Source organism: Seriola aureovittata, chromosome 5 (genome assembly GCF_021018895.1).
Source record: "Seriola aureovittata isolate HTS-2021-v1 ecotype China chromosome 5, ASM2101889v1, whole genome shotgun sequence".
Classification (NCBI taxonomy): Eukaryota; Metazoa; Chordata; class Actinopteri; order Carangiformes; family Carangidae; genus Seriola; species Seriola aureovittata.
This window is the reverse complement of record NC_079368.1, coordinates 2,358,309-2,377,901: the sequence shown is the minus strand read 5'-3', so window position 1 is coordinate 2,377,901 and position 19,593 is coordinate 2,358,309. Positions and strand designations below refer to the sequence as shown.

The following is a 19,593-nucleotide window of genomic DNA, read 5'->3' as shown; positions in this document are numbered from 1 at the left end:
TGGATCACTTTATCTAATGAGGTGGAATTCAGTCTGGATGTTGTTTTATAGAAGCCATAAAGGTAACATAGTTCATCTATAGTTAATGACCAGATGTTAGAAGGCCTCCCTTTAAAATAATAAAATACATCAAATTACAGAGAAGAAAACTGAAAAGAAGAGAGAGTTTGTTAATTAGTGAAATCAATACGAACATGACAGGCATTAACAATCATCATTAATAATGTTCCTATGTCTAAAAAGGTTGGGAAGCAGAAACATCAGCAGCACAAACAATATACAGAACTACAAAATTTCTGAAGAAATATGAATGTGTCTTCTGCTTGGTGCGTATCAATCACACACGTTTCAATCTCTACAGAAGACGTTACTTAGAGAATTATCCTAACTCTGACCTCAGTCACTGCAGGTGTCCATCAAAAAGCTCTTTGAAACTGTGAGGACTGGACAAAGTGACCTCACAATGATGCAAGACATGTCTACACACATGTACATGCACTAACAGAAGCTGATCTGCAACTAGAAAATGCATTTCCTGCTGAAATGCGTGTGAATGCTGTGAGCTGAATGAGATTGCTGAAGCAATGCTGAAGAAGCTAAAGCAATGGCTGAAGATTAAAAGCAGAACTTGTAAGCTGGAGGTTGAGCGCTTCGAAAAACTAGATGCCAAAATGTTAAACTGAAGGAGCTGAAGTTCATTCGCTGCAAAAGCTGAGAACTGAAACATGTTGAAAGCCAAATTATTTACTGTAAAAGGTGGAAGTAGGAATAAAATGCCTTACAACTGTGAATGAAATCATTTGTATTAGTAAAAGAAATATGAACTGCATCCTAAACATTAGAAAAAGTAATTTCTTTTAAGAGTTACACTTGACAGTAAATGGTCTCAGCTGTGAAGTTTGTAAATACAGAACCATCTGACCTGTTGGTAGCACCTAATGGAAATGAAGAACTGATTTTAAATCACATGTTTGACCTGCATTCAGTTCATGATTTGTCAAACTGTCAAGATTTGGATCACTCTTTTTCCACAGCTTGACGAGCTCTACAGTTTTATGTCACATGATCTTTCTGGTCAGTTATGGTGGAGGTGTTTCACGTCCACAGATCAGCAGTGTGCTGGGTCACTCACAGAGTTTAAACTCTGACCGTCTGCTGAACACTGTGAAGTTTCTGTCAAAACAACAGGAGGATGTGAAAGCAGCTCACTGCTATCGCATCCTGGCATCCTCCCATCCTCACACTGGCTTCCCACAAGATAATGCCAGCAAACAAAAGTTTCCATGGAAACAGTAGAATGTTACTGCTGTAAAATCTCTTTCACTGCTGTAAATAACTTTTCTTAACTAAGCCTTAAATGAGATTTTGTGCAACACCCTTAAGTGACTCCCGGAGCTAAGGGGAAATTAAACCTTTATTGTTGTACTAAAGTAGAAAACTTAAGGTGCTTTGTGCAACGGGCCCCTGGACCTCAGGCTCCACTATTGTTCTGGGTCCTTTTCTTGTGTTAACATTATTTAGTTTAACAAACACATGCAGACACAAACTAAACCAAAATATTTTAGGCATGAGGATCATTCATCATCCATCACAGTCTCAGTGACAGAACAGCATCTACTCTACTACTTACAGAATGGACGACACACCAACGTGTCAAATGATCTGTGACCACGACGACAGTCTGATTTACAATGTACATAGTCAACTGTGAAGGCTGCAGTGGAAAAAACAAAATGATAACCAGAGCTTTTAGAACACAGTTGCTCTCCTCTGTAGTTTGCCCTGTGTGGTTTTCATAATATCAAAAGCAAGTTGACTGTATCTCAAGTGTATCTTTAAGTGTGGATGAACTGCTGTTCTCCTCTACACCAGGAGGCGCTGCTGAGCTGTCGGGGCTCGTCGAAGTCGGCGACGAGGTCCTCTCCATCAACGGCTGCTCTCTAGAGGGCCTCATGCACCACGATGCCTGGAAAATCATCAAAGCCACTAACAAAGGGCCCAACACCCTCCTCATCCGCAAGCTGAACACCTGACTGTAGGGAAAACCTCCTGAGGGGGGGCCACTGTGAAACTGCCCTCTAAACCAGGGTTTGGACAAACAAACGGAACCAGGACGAGCAGGTTGTTTTTTTTTTTTTTTTTACAGGTTTTCTGATGGACTTTATTTGATTTTGTGTTTTGTCTTGTTTCATGTGTTTGTACCTATAAATAGGTCAAAGAGGATGGAGCACTAACTTTTGTGGTGTTCAGAGCTGAATCTATTTCAGCCAGGAAGTGCAGTTTGTTTACATTAGATTCACTTTGGGATGTTTTTAAAATAAAGTCAGTTTGTGAAATGATCTCTGGCTGGGTGTGGTTCTGGTTTCCATGGTAACAGTTGTTAATAAGCACAAATGGGAGAAATCGGTATAATTAAATCCTAGTAACTGGCTAGAACCCAAGCTGGGTCTGGGTAGGGTCCTGTTGTATTGATGGGAGATAAAAGAACTTAAAATTTGGCACAAACATTCAGTTGGACTCACGGAGGAACTGATTACGTTTGGTGGTCAAAGGTCAAGGTCATGATGACCTCTTCAGTGTGAATACCACAATTTTGAATTTGCTCTCGTTGAAAGGGCAACAGTCTTCAGGGAGGACAACTTTATTGAATCTATTGATTAATTTGATCAATCTCACATCATAAGCAGTGATTTCTCGATGACATTGATCTTCGATCTCCGATTCAAGGAAACACACAGGTTAACGACTGGGTCAAGTTAATAAGAAATAAAAATGAAAAAATGAAACTGCATCAAACAGTATCAGGGGTGTGTGTAGGGGGCTTGACAGTTATTGCCACCACTTAGACTTTTCCCTCTCTCTTTGTTTCAATTGTGAGAGAGAGAAATATAATTTTAATTTTGTTTCATTTAATTTGGTTTTACTTGTGTTGTGTATCCTACTCCCACCACGGCCTATTCATATTTAACAACAGCCTATGTGAACTACATAGCTATTACTAGGAATGGATAAATGGAACAACAATATTATAATAGGTTAATGGTACACATAGAATACACTGACTAACAGAACGATAACAATTCTTATTCACACGAATAAATGGCTAAAGACATGACATCCATCAAATAATAATAATAAAGTGATGCACCAGATTGTTTCATTCCCTAGAGGATAATGGATGCAGAATGGTCCCTACATGGCAGTATTGTCTCGTGGTGGATATTTACCTCAGAACTGATCAAACATATCTCAGCTTCCTTTTGAGCTACAGAAATGAGTTTTGGACTATAATTCATGGAAATCTTTCCAGAATAATGATAAAAGAATTACATGGTGATGAGACATTTAGTTCAATGATACTTTAAACACATGGTTCATGGTTTATGGCAGGAGCCTCATGGTTGCAACATGGACTCAGTGTCACTCTGGGGCGTGTGTTGTGTGTGTATCCCATTTGCTGTAGGGGCGTTGATTCAGGATGAGTTACATGAACTAGCTGTAAATTTCACTGACATGGGAGGCTTTTCTTGATAAATCAGAGCACCCCAGTGTCCTTACCGTCACCCTTGTGTCCTCACACTGGCGCCAACAGTGTCCGCTACACCTCACAAAATGCAGGTTTGGCTTTGTGAACGCAATATCTCCGTAACTCCTCAAATTTGGTTTACCTGGACTCAAGGTCAAACTGATTACATGGCTAAAGGTCAAAGGTCAAAGGCCAAGGTCACGGTGACCTTACAAAACATGATTTTGGCCTTGTGAACACAATACCTTGAAAACTCCTCAAGGGAATACCTTCAAATTTCAAAAATGTCTACTTGGACTCAAGGATGAATCGATTAGATTTTGGCGGTCAAAGATCAAAGGTTAAGGTCACCTACACTTTTTAGCCATTACTCAAGACTTCACACAGCAATTATGACAAAATTTCACACAAATGGTTCATACTTTCTATGACTCTGGATAAACAGGGATGTCATTCGAAACTAGGCTGAGTGGCGGAGGCAGACAACCACAAGGCGGTAACTCTAGTTCATAATGTCATGTGTCAATCAGAAAAGGTTCAATAATTATTACATTAGTTAAACTGTGAAAAACACAAACTGTGGTAAGTTTTAAAGACAATAACATTAGACATAAAATGATTCTAAATATATGAACTGTACATGAAAACTTTTTGGTTTTTGATTGGCTGATGAGAAATGTATGGAAGCCTGTAGGGGGCTATATTCAAATGATAATGTAAAATGTAATTCCATATGATTCCATTACAAAATGTTCACATATGTTTGTGCTATTTGAGTAAAAATTTAAAAGAAAATGCAATAATCCAGCTTGCATTTTTATTTTCACATACTTGTATAGGTGACCACATTAAAATGAAAATGGAAAAACTGTTTGACATTCATTTTCAAAGTCACTCTCTACAGGCTGCCATAGTTATGGTCGATCATGGAAATAATTCTTATTTTAAAACACTTAGGAGTCAGGAAGTGAAAAACCACACTTAAGCTTTGTCAAAGCTTCTTAATACAAAGAGTTTCTACTTTTCACAGAGATGGTTTTTGATCATTTTTTAGAGGTTTCATAAAAACTAGTCCAGTTATCCAGAGGCCCATTCCTTATCTGATGTTTATCAAACTTCTGAGAATGACACAGAAGTCAAAAGAGAACTTTAGAAATTTTTAGCAAATTTATTAAACAGGCGTAACTGAAATATGACATTGACAAAAGTATTCAGACACTTTACTCAGTATCTGTGATCCTTCAGCACAACATTCAACTTATATTAATTCTCATTAATTCTCTTCACTTTTCCCACAGGAACCTTCCATGTGTGTAATTATATCATTATATTGTTAATAACAGCTGCAGCAGGAGCAGAGCACACACTCTGGTTACAATGACAGAGTGCACGTGTAAGAAATGACCAGTAGATGTCAGTAAAAGCTCACAGACAGGTGAAGAAACACACCACCTTAGTGAACCTGCGCTGACATCTTGACTCCATGTCCTCATTCACTGGATATAATAACTGCACGCTCATATGTTTCATATAGACCTTTTTCATGTTCCATCACATTTGATCATTAATGTACAAAATACATGACATCAGCAGATAAACTAACTGTGTTACATGTATTAATGCTGGTTAGTGAGTGATCATTTTCAGTGCATGACGAACATTTTATTTAGAATTCGAATTCATGTTCATTTAGACGATGATGCAGTTCAGTAAATAACACCTTAAGTTTACAATTAAACAAATATGGAGAATAAACTATGCAGTTATTCACTTGGGTAATTACGTGGACTTCATTTTTTTAGCCTTTCTGCAGAAACATGGGAGAAGGAGTACGATCACAAAGGAATGGGACTGGATATGTCATGATACAGGTTTCAGCTCAAATGAAGAGTTGCTCAAAACCTCCACCAAAGTGCAGACCTACGAGTGTGGAGCTGTTACATAATTTCTCTCTTTCAAACTTAGGTAACTCTGCATCACATTATGACAAGCTCCTCCCCAACAACGTTAACATGAGACTGACCTCTTCAAAATAAAGACAGTCTCATGTATTTGTATTTGAGTAGATTCATGCCACAATGAGAGGATTGTTTTAATTCCTCATCAAAAAAGCCAATTAATAATTTAGTGCACAAAGTATGAAAAAATTATTATTGCATCACATGTAATCTGTGATGCAATAATTTCTCAGTAATGTGACTGACAGTCAAAACTACTAAACATCTTACACGCTGTGAAAAACAATGTGTCAACACTGGAGTAGTTCATTTGATTCTTAAAAGATAAAACAAAGCAAAGGATGTACAGGGGCTGTGCTACATGGCTAAAAGTATGTGGACGCTCCGTTGAACACGGTCGTGAACGTTTCAGATTCTCCACCAGACTTTGGAGTCTGGCTGCAGAGATTTGTTCAGCCACCCGAGCATCAGAGTGGTCGGCCACTGATGTCAGGTGATGAAGACCTTTTCGCAGGTAGAGTTCCAGCTTCATCCCTGAGGTGCTGGATGGTGGTTGAGGTCAGGACTCCAAACTGGGAGAGCTGTTTCTTTATGGAAAGAGCAATGCTTTACATCTAGCGCACATCCACACACCACTTAACATTAAAATAGTGCAGTTAGTTTACCAGACGGGAAATAGAAAAAAACATTAGTGGCCCTGTCTGTACAGTCTTGCACAGGAGGATTTTGGAAATACACAAACAGAGCAGAGCAGCAATAAGAAAGTTCCCACAGACCGAACTACATCTGCAGATTAAAGATGTCATTACATGACGAGGTGCTGAGTTCAGGTTAATGACCATAATTGCAAAATATCTCCAAGTTGTACTCGTTGGTGTAATTTGGACATTTGAGATAAAGACGGCACAGAATTGTGCTTCAGATGCAGTATAATACTTCACCTTTTCATGTAATGATTTAATGATTTAAGTGTAATGAGAGCGGTGGAAAACATTGGCATGTACGTCAGCAAATTCCACTGCACCCGCCAGCAAACAAAAAGTGTCCTCTGAGAGACCGGGTAGGTGTGTCATTAGTGACACATGTTGATGTGCCACGATAAGTGGAAGGCTGCTACTAATTGAGCAGAGGATGTGAAGCTGAGGTCGATGTTATTTTTTCATCGCGGTCGGTCACTGTGGAAACAAGCCTTCGAGCTGTGTTTGCTGTTCAACCTTCTCAACATTATTCTACATAGAGTCACAGCAAGTCCTGTCGGTAGCAGACAGAGACTTCTGCTCCAGTCCTGACATACTTGTACTTTGCGTAAATATTTTCATTTTATTCTACTTTACACCTCCAGAAAGTTTTTACTCCAGTTCATTTATTCAACTTTTGAAAGTTGTTTGTCCACCCACATTTACAAAGTAGTTCAAATTAGCTCCTCTACACTTTGCTGAAATGCCTCCAGCTTTTAATTACAGCTGCGTTAATTGATTTTTGGCCACTTGGGGGAAGCAGAGTGATGTTTGTGTCACCTGATGAATCAAAGTTTCAGTCAAAGATCCTCTCAAGAAGCGCCAATGGTAAGAAATGGTAAACACTTCCTGTCTCCTTAGTGGGCGTGGTCGTGATTGCTCGTTCATGTCACAACATAACAATATAGCTCAACACTAGATACCGTTTGATTTTACGCCTGATTTTGCTGCTTGTTTTTATATGCTAGTTTAATATCTGATCAACCCAGAACAAGATCATTTCAGTCTAATACTCTGTTTTCCCTCCAAAATCAGTTAAGTAATAATTACAATAATATTATTATTAAGCAAAGAAATACAAGTTTTATTTCAGTGTTAACTTTTAATGCATGGTTACATGTACAGGTCCAGGTCTGTTGGCAGCGCTACTGTAACTGTAAAACCAGAACCAGAACCAACAGAGAGAAGAGATCTGTGTTGTGAGATCTCGCAAGAGTGTGAATAAACTTAATTTTCTCCTGATTTCTCTAAAAAAAATACCATTTTAATGTCAGAATGTTTGGAAGATCTGTCACTTGTGAAATATGGACCCATTATTGATTTTGGTGACAATGGGGTGAAAGAGTCATAATCTGTGATCATGTTCACTTCTCCCACCGGAGTGAACAGACTCAGACCTGCTGCTGGAGGCGGAGAAACCCATGTGACACAGTTACAGGAAATGGTTGTAAGTGCGCCATCTCCTCTCTCAGCCGTCTCCGGTCCTCTCTCTCTTTTAGCTCTGTGTTTGATCTCCACCAGCTGCTGAGCTCTCCTGGTGCAGCTGCCCAGGTCGAAACCGAGCTCGTTGGTGCTTGTCATCCCCTTTCTCTCCCTGTTCCTGTCGCTACCTGATAAAACAGATACAAACAAACAGTAGTGATGTTAATATGCAGATCTGTCCACCAGAAGTTACCGTGCATGGCGGAGATAATGACATAAAGATTCATCATCAATATAATAAGTTGCTACCAACCGAAGTTCACTGTGTAATGTTATAATCCCGTACAATGTATTTACACTCTTTAATGAACTTCAGTAATCTATATATCCATGAGGCCGTTTTAGTAACTCTGTCTAACCTTCTGTAACAAATCCACATGGTGAAACATGTCTGAGAAAAACACTGTATACTGTGGATGTGTCAGCTGTGTGTCTGTTGCTTATGGAATTGTTGTTGTTGTGTATCTGTTGTTTGTGTATATGTTGGTTGTGTGTCTGTTGGTTGTGTATCTTTTGGGTTTTTTTGTGATCAAATTTTTATTATTATTTTGCTCCCAGTTTTGAGGGTTGAAAAAGGAAAAAGAAAAACAGCAGCAAAAAAGGAACATCAGTTCTAGCATACATCTATAATGTTAGACATGGATTCTTTTAACATAACTTAAAAACATGTTGCTATATTTCTTTTTGCACCACTGCATCAGGCTACAGAAAGCTCCAGAGAAATAACGTTTATAAATGAGATTGGGAGTTCTGAAGTTTATGGGGATACCAGCATCTTAATACCAGCATCTTTTTTTGCGGCCATCAGACCCAGAAGTAGAAATCTCCTCTGTGGTTTTGTAATGTTAATTGCTGAGTCATCATTTAGAAGTAGAACATTAGGTGAACTACGAATACAAATTGTGGTTACATCTGATAACACGTCCCACATCGTATGTCAATAAGTTCCCACTTCATTTTTATTACATAGCGTACAAATGGGTGAGGGACAAAGCTGGGATTGGAAGCGTTTCCCGGGAGTCAAATAAAATCTATGGACAAATTTGTATTTGATCATTTGATAATTCCAATTTCAGGATGAAAGGGCCACATTTTCCCAAAGTTCCTTCCAATTAATTGCCAATTCTTTAAATCAACATTCCAAACCTTGATCACACCCATTGACAGACATGTAGATTCCTGGAGCTCCTTATACATGTTAGAAACAAAGACCTCACTTTTGGGTTTAGTAATCATACAATTAAGGAGTGGATGTGTGGGGAGGGCATTTTTCAATGGAACTCCTTGGGCCTGAATGACTGACTTTAGCTGTAGATTAAAAAAAGGAAGTTGATGGTAAATGTATTTTTCCTGAGATCTTCAAAAGACCTTAAACCTTCATTATTAGTGATGTGGGAAAGAATATGAATAGCACCTGTAGACCATGTGTGATCAAGGGTTTACTTCTTGAACAAAGTAACTTGTTTAGGAAAATTGGGTATGTCATTTCACATCCCAGCCCCCAAGTTTTTCAGCTCGCTGCCATGTTTGCATGGTGTAATAGGTCCAAATTTTTTCCTGGCAATGCTTGCGTGATAAACCACACAACAGAATTTCATCCAATTAGAAAGGAGTTACCATGCTGCGCTCATTCTGGAGCCATGGTGTGTCTTGTTCCTGGAAGAACCACCTCTCAAGGGGGTGGAGCATAAAATCTATATAATATAACTCCAAATTAGGTAAACCAAATCCTTCTTCTTGTTGTTTGTTCTGTTTGAATTGAGCTTTTCAACCTAGGTCGCACCACTCTCCAGATAAATTTAGACTCAAGGCTCTGTAACCTATTCCAAAAATCGGGGAGGTGTAGATAAAGGGAGCATGCTGGATATAAAATTAATCTTTGATATACCACTGCATGATAACAATTTTTGGTTGGACCATCTACTAATAGAATTACATAACATTTTATAATTGGCACAGCAATCATAGCAGTCATTATTACGTAATTTGCTAGCCAGTAAAAAGCTTGGTTTACTCCCATCGAGGTAATGGGTTCGCCTTGCTCTGTGAATTACGAACTCTAACGTTTTTCCTAGGATACTATTTAAATGCAGTTTAACCATAGCTATTTCTTTTTCTCGTTGTTTCAAGTTTGTGTTGTTGGCGGATAAGTGATGCCAGAACATATTCCATAGTGGTGATTTCTTTTAATTGTGCTCTATTTTGAGCAAACACAAATGATTTGGAATTATTTCTTATAAATCCTTTAATGGCATTAATAGTTATGGATAAGGAGGAGGAAAATAATATGTATTGGGAGCATACACTGAAATAAGTGCCATTTTAATATCGCTAAGGACTGTTTTCACATATACTCTTCCCTCTTTGTCCTTTCCTCTTTTTATAATACTAATAACTTAAGATTTGAACGAAACAAACACATTATTAACTGAAGAATGTGCTTCTACCTTATAGTTCACATGGTCTAGTTTACATATGTCTTGCTGTAATAACTGAGTTTCTTGTAACGATGCAATATCTACATTTTTCTTCTTTAAAATTTCCAGGCAGCTAAAGCACTTACTTCATTGATGCGTTGTACATGCCATGAAAATGCCGACAATTTCACCATGGGTCAATCATATTTGCAGTAAATATATAGTAAATGATGTTGGTTGTGTATGTGTTTGTTGTGTATCTGTTCGTTTTTTATGTGGTGGTTGTGTATCTGTCGGTTGTGTATGTGTTGGTAGCGTATCTGTTGGGTTTTTAATTGTGGTTTATAATAAAATGGTTGATCATCTGACAGTTGTGTATCTTTTCATTGTGTGTCTGTCGGTTGTGCGTCTGTCTTTTGTGTATCTGGCAGTTGCTTATCTGCTGGTTGATTATCCGCTGGTTGTCTGTCAGTAGGTTGTGTGTCTATAGGTTGTGTATTTATCTGTCTGTTGTCTATCTATATGTTGTGGGTCTGAAGATTGTTTATCTGTTGGTTGTGTGTCTGTTGGCTCTGTATTGGTTGGTTGTGTATGTATTGGTCGTGTATCTGTTGTTTTCTAATGTGTTGGTTGTGTATCTGTCGGTTGTGTATTTGGTGGTTGATTATCTGCTGGCTGTCTGTCAGTAGGTAGGTAGGTGTCTATAGGTTGTGTATTTGTCGAGCATGCATCTGTCTGTTGTCTATCTGTCGGTTTTGTGTCTATTGGTTGTATATCTGTTGGTTGTGTATGTGTTGGTTGTGTATCTGCTGGTTGTGTATTTGTTGGTTGTGTATCTGTCAGTTGTGTATCTGTCAGTTGTGTATGTGTTGGTTGTGTGTTGTTGGTTGTGTATCTGTTGGGTGTGTATGTGTAGGTTGTGTATCTGTCAGTTGTGTATCTGTTGGTTGTGTAACTACTGGTTGTGCATGTGTAGGTTGTGTATCTGTTGATTGTGTAACTACTGGTTGTGTATCTGTTGGTTGTCTATGTGTAGGTTGTGCATGTGTAGGTTGTGTATCTGTTGGTTGTGTATCTGTTGGTTGTGTATCTGTCAGTTGTGTATCTGTCAGTTGTGTATCTGTTGGTTGTGTATCGGTTGGTTGTGTATCTGTTGGTTGTGTGTTGTTGGTTGTGTATCTGTTGGTTGTGTATCTGTTGGTTGTGTAACTACTGGTTGTGCATGTGTAGGTTGTGTATCTGTTGGTTGTGTAACTACTGGTTGTGCATGTGTAGGTTGTGTATCTGTTGGCTGTGTATCTGTTGGTTGTGTAACTACTGGTTGTGCATGTGTAGGTTGTGTATCTGTTGGTTGTGTGTGTGTAGGTTGTGTATCTGTTGGTAGTGTGTGTGTAGGTTGTGTGTCTGTTGTTTGTGTATCTGTAGGTTGTGCATGTGTAGGTTGTGTATCTGTTGTTTGTGTATCTGTTGGTAGTGTGTGTGTAGGTCGTGTATCTGTTGGTTGTGTGTCTGTTGTTTGTGTATCTGTTGGTTGTGCATGTGTAGGTTGTGTATCTGTTGGTTGTGTATCTGTTGGTTGTGCACGTGTAGGTTGTGTATCTGTTGGCTGTGTATCTGTTGGTAGTGTGTGTGTAGGTTGTGTATCTGTTGGTTGTGTAACTACTGGTTGTGCATGTGTAGGTTGTGTATCTGTTGGTTGTGCATGTGTAGGTTGTGTATCTGTTGGTTGTGTATCTGTTGGTAGTGTGTGTGTAGGTTGTGTGTCTGTTGTTTGTGTATCTGTTGGTTGTGCATGTGTAGGTTGTGTATCTGTTGTTTGTGTATCTGTTAGTAGTGTGTGTGTAGGTTGTGTGTCTGTTGTTTGTGTATCTGTTGGTTGTGCATGTGTAGGTTGTGTATCTGTTGTTTGTGTATCTGTTGGTAGTGTGTGTGTAGGTTGTGTGTCTGTTGTTTGTGTATCTGTAGGTTGTGCATGTGTAGGTTGTGTATCTGTTGTTTGTGTATCTGTTGGTAGTGTGTGTGTAGGTTGTGTGTCTGTTGTTTGTGTATCTGTTGGTTGTGCATGTGTAGGTTGTGTATCTGTTGTTTGTGTATCTGTTGGTAGTGTGTGTGTAGGTTGTGTGTCTGTTGTTTGTGTATCTGTTGGTTGTGCATGTGTAGGTTGTGTGTCTGTTGGTTGTGTATCTGTTGGTTGTGTATTTGTTGGTAGTGTACGTGTAGGTTGTGTATCTGTTGGTTGTGTATCTGTTGGTTGTGCACGTGTAGGTTGTGTATCTGTTGGCTGTGTATCTGTTGGTAGTGTGTGTGTAGGTTGTGTATCTGTTGGTTGTGCATGTGTAGGTTGTGTATCTGTTGGCTGTGTATCTGTTGGTAGTGTGTGTGTAGGTTGTGTGTCTGTTGGTTGTGTATCTGTTGGCAGTGTATCTGTTGATTGTGTAACTACTGGTTGTGCATGTGTAGGTTGTGTATCTGTCGGTTGTGTATCTGTTGGTTGTGTGTGTGTAGGTTGTGTGTCTGTTGTTTGTGTATCTGTTGGTAGTGTGTGTGTAGGTTGTGTGTCTGTTGGTTGTGTATCTGTTGGTAGTGTGTGTGTAGGTTGTGTATCTGTTGGTAGTGTGCGTGTAGGTTGTGTGTCTGTTGTTTGTGTATCTGTAGGTTGTGTCAGACTCACAGAACCGTAACTCGCTCTGCCTACACGGACGCTGGCTGTGTTGAAGCGGCTCATTGTGAGCTCTGCGGCGGTGTCGCTTTAAGAAGGAGGTGGGCAGCGCTCCGATGACGCAGGAGTGATCCTGAGAAGATGCTTCAAAACTCCAGGCCAGAGCCAGCGTGTGCGGTGGCTGCTGGCGGAGCTAGAAGGACCTCCGAGCCTGGCAGGAACGGCAGAGTGAGAATCCAGAGCAGGTTCAGGAGCCGTCGAGGGAACTCTGAGTGCAGAACAACACACGCACATTCAGGCAGAGTCGCTGCTTTAACAGACAAACACAGTTAGTGAGAAGTCGTTGACTCGGCGGCGGGCTTTCTGTGTGCGGTTGTATGAACGCTGCCAAGTGGAGCGAACTTGGGGAAAGAAACACTGAAGAACATCTCTCCCACACTGTCTCTGGTTTATCTGAGGGGGGCGCTCGGGAAGTCGCAACATGCCACATCTCAGCTCACTGTGCGCGTGCTTTTTGATGCTCCTGAGCCCAGGTATGACAAACACCATCACCGAGGACGTAGAGGTGTTGGTGCTGCTGCCACAGAATAACTCCTACCTTTTTTCACACGCCAGAGTCGCACCGGCGATCCTTTACGCACAGCAGAGGTTGCGGACAGACGGAGGGAAGTTCTCCGGGTTCCACTTCAACATCCACTTTGAGAAGTCGGACTGTGTCAATGATGCTCTGTTTCTGTTAGTGGACAGGTCGTGCGGGCAGAAGCCGGATCTGATTCTGGGTCCGGTGTGCGAGTACGAGGCGGCGGCGGTAGTGAGGCTGGCGTCGCACTGGAACATCCCGGTGATCTCGGCAGGTGCCCTGGCCGCCGGCTTCGGCAACAAGAACACCGAATACTCCCAGCTGACCCGCATCGCCCCGTCCTACGTGAAGATGGCAGAGACCTTCACTGCGATGTTCGAGCACTTCACCTGGAAGAGCGCGCTGCTGGTCTATGAGGACGACAAGCAGGAGCGGAACTGTTACTTCACTCTGGAGGGGGTCTTTCACCTGATGGCGGACTTTAACATTAAAGTATACCCGTTCTTCCCAGAGGACCGACTGGACACTGACGACATCCTCCAGAGCATCTATGACACTGAAGGTAACACAGCTTTTTAATAAACCCTCCTGTAGCGGAAATTAATTAGGTGGTTTATATATAAACTACTTCAATAAATAAGTCATGTGTAACTCAAGCTGTAATTTGATGTCACATGGCAGTGTTGGTTCACTACAGCAGAATAGTGACCAATGAAGGCGCAGTAAATGAGACAGTACGTGCGTTTGGTGTCTCAAACTCCAAGACTCTTGCTTCTGGTTGAGCTCATGTCTTTAGTAATTTAATTCAGGCTGCGACTAACAATTATTTTCATTATCAGTTAATATACCAATTATTTAATCAGTGTTTATCTACAAAAAAAAAAAAGAAAAATATTGAAATTGTCCATCACAACTGTCTCCAACCAACTCTCCAAACCTCAGAGAAATGATCCCATGAGACAAACTGATCCTCAGGTAAGGCTTCCTCTCACAGGTCCTGGAGACAACTATGTGGTTTGGTCCTTTAATCACAGGAGATATAGAGACAACATTCAGAATCTGTTGATTGATTATTGATATCCAGATGAATAACCCTGATATAAGGAGCTCCACGTTTCATATTCTGCATTTGTGGCTCAGCCTCTGCAACAGTTTGTCTGAGCTTAGCATTTAGAAATAACTGGAAACGTCATCAGTGTTCATCTGTCTGTATTTTACCAAGATAATATGGATCTTTCCAGGAAACTTCCTATTATTCAGGATTAAACTGAAATTCACAAAAGGGTAAAATAAGATGTTTAATTCTGTAGTTAATCACTATTATGCTTCAGCAGTAACAGTAAGAACCTCTGTGTCTCTGTTTGTTCCCGTTCCTCATCATGTAATCACAGAGGAAATTCTGCATTAAACGCATACAGACTGCTGAAGCCTCAGTTAGCTTCAGTTGAATGCATTTTGATGTTCATTACTTACATTGATCAAGACTGACCAGTATGGACAGGAGTGACTACACAGGTTCACACAGATGAGTCTGTTACGGACAAAATAAGCAAATGGCAAGACGTCAGTTTGGGTAATAATCATAATAATTGGACATTTGTCACAGCTTGGTGATTATTTTGGCAGATATTGTGATATGAGTCGTGATTTCAGTGTGAATGGTCATTTTTAATTTTCACTGAAGAAAAATCTAAAAATGATGATGTGATTTTAATTTATTTAATTAATTTATTTTTTTTGGTGTCTTGTACCAAACAGTCATGTTCCTTTACATCTGGAGAATATGATCTGTAGGTCGGGGCGTCGCTGTAGCAACACAATGATTCATATATTCGTCTGTTGTTGCGACACATTTTACCTTCATCAAAATGAAATCGCAGCTCATGTGGATTTGGTATTGCACTTGGCCATATTGTGATTTCCACTTGCTCAGACCTACTTTAGACTACATTTATAATTAAGAGGTTAATAATAATTATTAGTTGGAGCCCAACTGCAGAGCCGCAGTAAGTCATGTTCTGAATATGTGAAACTGATAGCTGTGCTTTTATTCGTCCTCGCTCCACCTGCATCGCTCATCACTGATCACATGTCTGCAGACTTCAGAGTAGAGCCACATGCTTCAGTTGCTTGAAATTGTTTAAAGGACTGAAAGCAAGTGAGCAAAACAGGACGTCTCTCTCAGGACACGCTCACTGTCTTATTACGCTCCACTCTCAGGACCGATTGCAGTCTCTGGCTGCGGTATAACGTCTCTTTTGATTAGGAAGGTTCCTAACTGAGAGAAATGACCCAGAAGTCTTTCAGTAGCAGCCGTGATAAGAGCTGCTCAAATTCTCTAAATAAGAAGGAGAGGAGCGTCAGTGCTTCCTATCTTATCTCCTTTAGCAGAGGAAACACTGGACCTTCCTTTACAAACGGAAAGGAAGTCCCACAATTCCTTTGCCACCGCCACATTTAAAGAGACGCATCACTGTAGTTTCAGACCCACGTAAATGTAGAAACAACAGAGCAGCTGTTTAATGTTTGTGACAAGATCCAGAACTGATGAAAATCCTCGTCTGATCGACTGAAGCCCAAATCCATTGATTGATTTCTTCTCTTCCAGATCTGTTCAGTCAGGACTCATCATGAAAAACAAATATATTGAAATTCTGGTAACAATATCATCATCATAACAAAATACTATAGCCTATATATAAATTTTGTTTCGCTAAATCCCCTCCCATTGTGGAATTTGCTAAAAATGAATTTTCTCTACTTAACAAATGTATAAAAATGTCAGAAGCGTCTATGCCGGGAAACTATAAACTTATATCTGAATATAATTTATTCTGATCTCTTGCTCAGTTCCTCATTTCTATTTAATTATTATTCACCGGCTCAGCTTTTTCTATTTGTATATTCCTTTCATATCATCTTATTTCAACATTTCAATCCTGTTTGATTGTTTTTGTGGTTAGGAACGGAGGATTTATCCTCCATGTAAAGTTAGTTTCGCTCCACACCTCCGCGATTGTCTTTTCCTAAGTCCATATGAATTCTCTTTCACATCTTTCCTTGACCTCATGATGTTTTCCATCGAGGTCAAGGAAAAGTGCTTAGGAAAGGAGATTATTTTGACTTTTTCTACCACAGCCTCTCTCTCTCTCTCTCTCTCTCTCTCTCTCTCTCTCTGTCTCTCTCTCTCTGTCTCTCTCTCTATATATATTACTAAATCTGTTGTTCAGCCCGTTTAAAATGTCTCATGAGTTTTCCTGTGAGAATCCCTGACTTAAAAGTGTGATGTGTTGTTATGACCCTCAGAATAAACTAACAAAATAAAGTGAGACCCAGGATGTGAACATAGAAACTCATTTTAAATATTGAACTTTTTACCTGACATTAGGCAACATGAGTTAACAGCAGCAGTGTGACCGTTGTTCTTTTCTACAGGAGGGATAAAGTATAGACACTACGCTACTCTGCTAGTGTGGTTTAATATTAATGTGCACATTTATTTGTTGTATTAGAGCTGAATGTCTCCACATTGATTTTTTTTCTCCCATTTTAAAGTCAAATGAAATGAAAGTAAATCAGTGTTCAGGCTCTCACTAAGCAGCTTAGCTGAAATTCTTTAACAGTTCATGGTTACATCACTTCATATCACAGGAGTGGCTGGTGTATAAATTAGCATATATTATACATGCTAAATGCTGAAGAGCCACAAAGAGCACCTGATGGTGAGGAATTAGTATTCCCGGCATGTCAGGCGCTTAACTGCTTTTCAGCTCCACTGAGCAGAGAGGAGAGGCAGCCATCATCATCATCCTCTTCATCAGCAGCGGCAGCACTTCGCACAGATACAGATATGTATCATAAACCGATGTGAATGTCTTTAATTCTCCAGCTCCACATCTGGGAAGATTAAATGACAGATTCATACTCCAGCGTGCTGCTGCGGAACTAATCATGCAGACAGCCTTCAGCTCCCCAGCCCTCCGATTAGATGTGACTGTGCAGCACACCCCCGACAACAGTGGCGGTTCTAGCTTGTATGGTGCTCTGGGTGAATACCCCAATCAGAATATGCATAAATAGATATATATTATATACATATATATACACATAAAGAACATAGACAATCAAATTACTGAACTGCACAAATCCTTTACCTCACAATTACATTAACAAGAGAACCTACTTATTACACTATTACAAACTTCAAACAAGACACACACTTTCTAATTTGCCCAATTGTCATCTAAAGCCTGACCGTTCTTACTTGCCTTGATGCAAAGTCAATTAGTACCAAAGTTCAATCATAAATACCAAAAGTAGATACCTTAACAAACAAGAATGGAAAGAACACACACACACACACACACACACACACACACGCACATGCACACTTATATAAGACACACACGTGGTGGTGTGCAGACTGGTTTATTATTCTTAACGATTTCACACAACCCAGAAAACTGTGAAACTACAGGTGTGTATTCACAGTGTTCTGAATGAATTGTGGTTTATTTGGCAGCTTTTTAATGGTGTGACTGATTTTACTAATTGCACTAGTAATGTACAGCGATAGAATTGCGCTATTTTGATAGATTCCCCGCTCCAGTGTGGAGACGTGTCAAGCTACCCTCTGCCCCCCCTCCCCATGTACCACCACCTCTGAGAGTGAGAGAGGACACCTCAGCAAGCAGAAGCCTGCACAGACTAGACACGGCGCCCACTCTGACCTCCAGGGTGACACGACGTCATTGACATGATGTGCAAATGAGAGACAGAAAACCAATCGCACAAATGCATACTTTTTTTTTTCTTTTGGAAAACGCCCGTGCTGCCCCCCCCCCCAACAAGATGCTGCCCTGGGCGGCTGCCCATGTCGACCGTATCTAAATCCGCCACTGCGCACCAACCACTGCTGTCATATTTCCAGTAGACGATCCACAGAAACACTATGAACGTTTACACTATAAAACACTGTATGGATTGTTATTTGTTGCGTCTTGTCATGTGCTTGTGTGCATGAGCGTAATGCAGCTGCCAAAATGATCTTGTACCACAGATAGCGTCTTTCAACAGCACAGTCTTTCTGTTGTTCTGTCAGAGCCAGTGAAAATCTGCATTACTTTTTTATTTATTTGATCATTTATTTCTTTCCTCTGCTTGTTGTTGTACCGCTGCAGTAAACTGCCACCCCGAGCACAGCGGCAGCTCTGAGCCCGTCTGACTACAGGATCAGTTTGGGTTGCCAGCTTCTCTCTGGAGGTCTGGTAACAACAGGTCGGTCACGACTGATTTCTGAGTGATCCACTACAAACATAGCAGATTTCAGGAAAACACTCTGCAAGGTTGGATGGTGGGTCCAGGCGGGCAGGGTTTGTGGCATGGCTGACAGCGGTAACTGGTTTGTTGTGACATCACAAAGTTACAGAAGTCCCAACGGCTCATTTTAATGCTCAGTTTCTGAATACAGGCTGTGTGCATTTCTCTATGGGCAGAGCACTTTGATACTTTCACAGTATTTATAGACGACCTCTTATGGCCAGTGTTAGTGTTCATAATTTAATTCTTGGTGTGGACTAAAATAGATTTACGTGCTTTATTGTAATGAAAAGACATTCTTTTTCTTCTTCTGTACATCTTGTACTCTCTTCACCCTCTGTCTGAAACGCTCTGTTAAAGCTCAGGGCTCTTTAAAGCCCTCTCCCCCATCTGAAGCTGACCAATCAAAGCTCACTGGGCTCTGATTGGTCAGCTTGCCGGCAACTACCATGGCAACGACATGTTCTGCATGTCTTGTGTAAACAAATGGTTGTGGCTGTTAAGGCTTCGGTTCTGCTTTATCGGTTTTGAGCCAGAGTCCTATCCTGAATAAGAAGGTGATAGACCCGATCCACCTTCACAAGCTGGACTGGAGCAGGAAAACAAGCACACCCACTGCCAGGCAGCCAGAAGGGGGAAGCCGCCCACCCCCCGCTAAATTCACATACTCAACCCCCCCCATCCCCGCCCACTAAATGCAGGGTGATATCTTGACACTGCTTTTGATCTCACAACTGACTGATTACGCTGTTCAAAATGTGACAACAGAATAAGTGGATTTTGCTCTCCAAGCTATGGTGTATGCTCAACTCTGGTGAGGCTATTTTTGTTATTTAAGCCTGCAATCTGTTATTAACTCCCTGTCGAATAATGAGACACACTAACTTCCAGGCTCACCATTAGTCCCAATCAAGC

At 40.5% G+C, this 19,593-nt stretch overlaps 2 protein-coding genes across 5 annotated transcripts in view; both read left to right on the top strand.

Moving 5' to 3' along the window:
• Positions 1 to 2,366, top strand: part of pdzd2 (PDZ domain containing 2) — a 68,488-nt gene extending 66,122 nt beyond the window's left edge. For all 3 annotated transcript variants that reach the window (XM_056376925.1, XM_056376927.1, XM_056376924.1), the window contains exon 26: positions 1,873 to 2,366. In XM_056376925.1, coding sequence (XP_056232900.1) covers positions 1,873 to 2,033 — 161 coding nt within the window. In that variant the 3' untranslated portion in view covers positions 2,034 to 2,366. The remainder of the gene's footprint in view (positions 1 to 1,872) is intronic.
• Positions 2,367 to 12,870: 10,504 nt separating this feature from the next.
• npr3 (natriuretic peptide receptor 3) overlaps positions 12,871 to 19,593 on the top strand; it is a 38,547-nt gene continuing 31,824 nt past the window's right edge. Inside the window, exons 1-2 of one of the 2 annotated variants that reach the window (XM_056377388.1) lie at positions 13,233 to 13,312; positions 13,395 to 13,921. In XM_056377388.1, coding sequence (XP_056233363.1) covers positions 13,711 to 13,921 — 211 coding nt within the window. In that variant the 5' untranslated portion in view covers positions 13,233 to 13,312; positions 13,395 to 13,710. Of the gene's footprint in view, positions 13,922 to 19,593 lie in introns of both variants that reach the window. The other variant, XM_056377387.1, reaches the window with a different exon arrangement.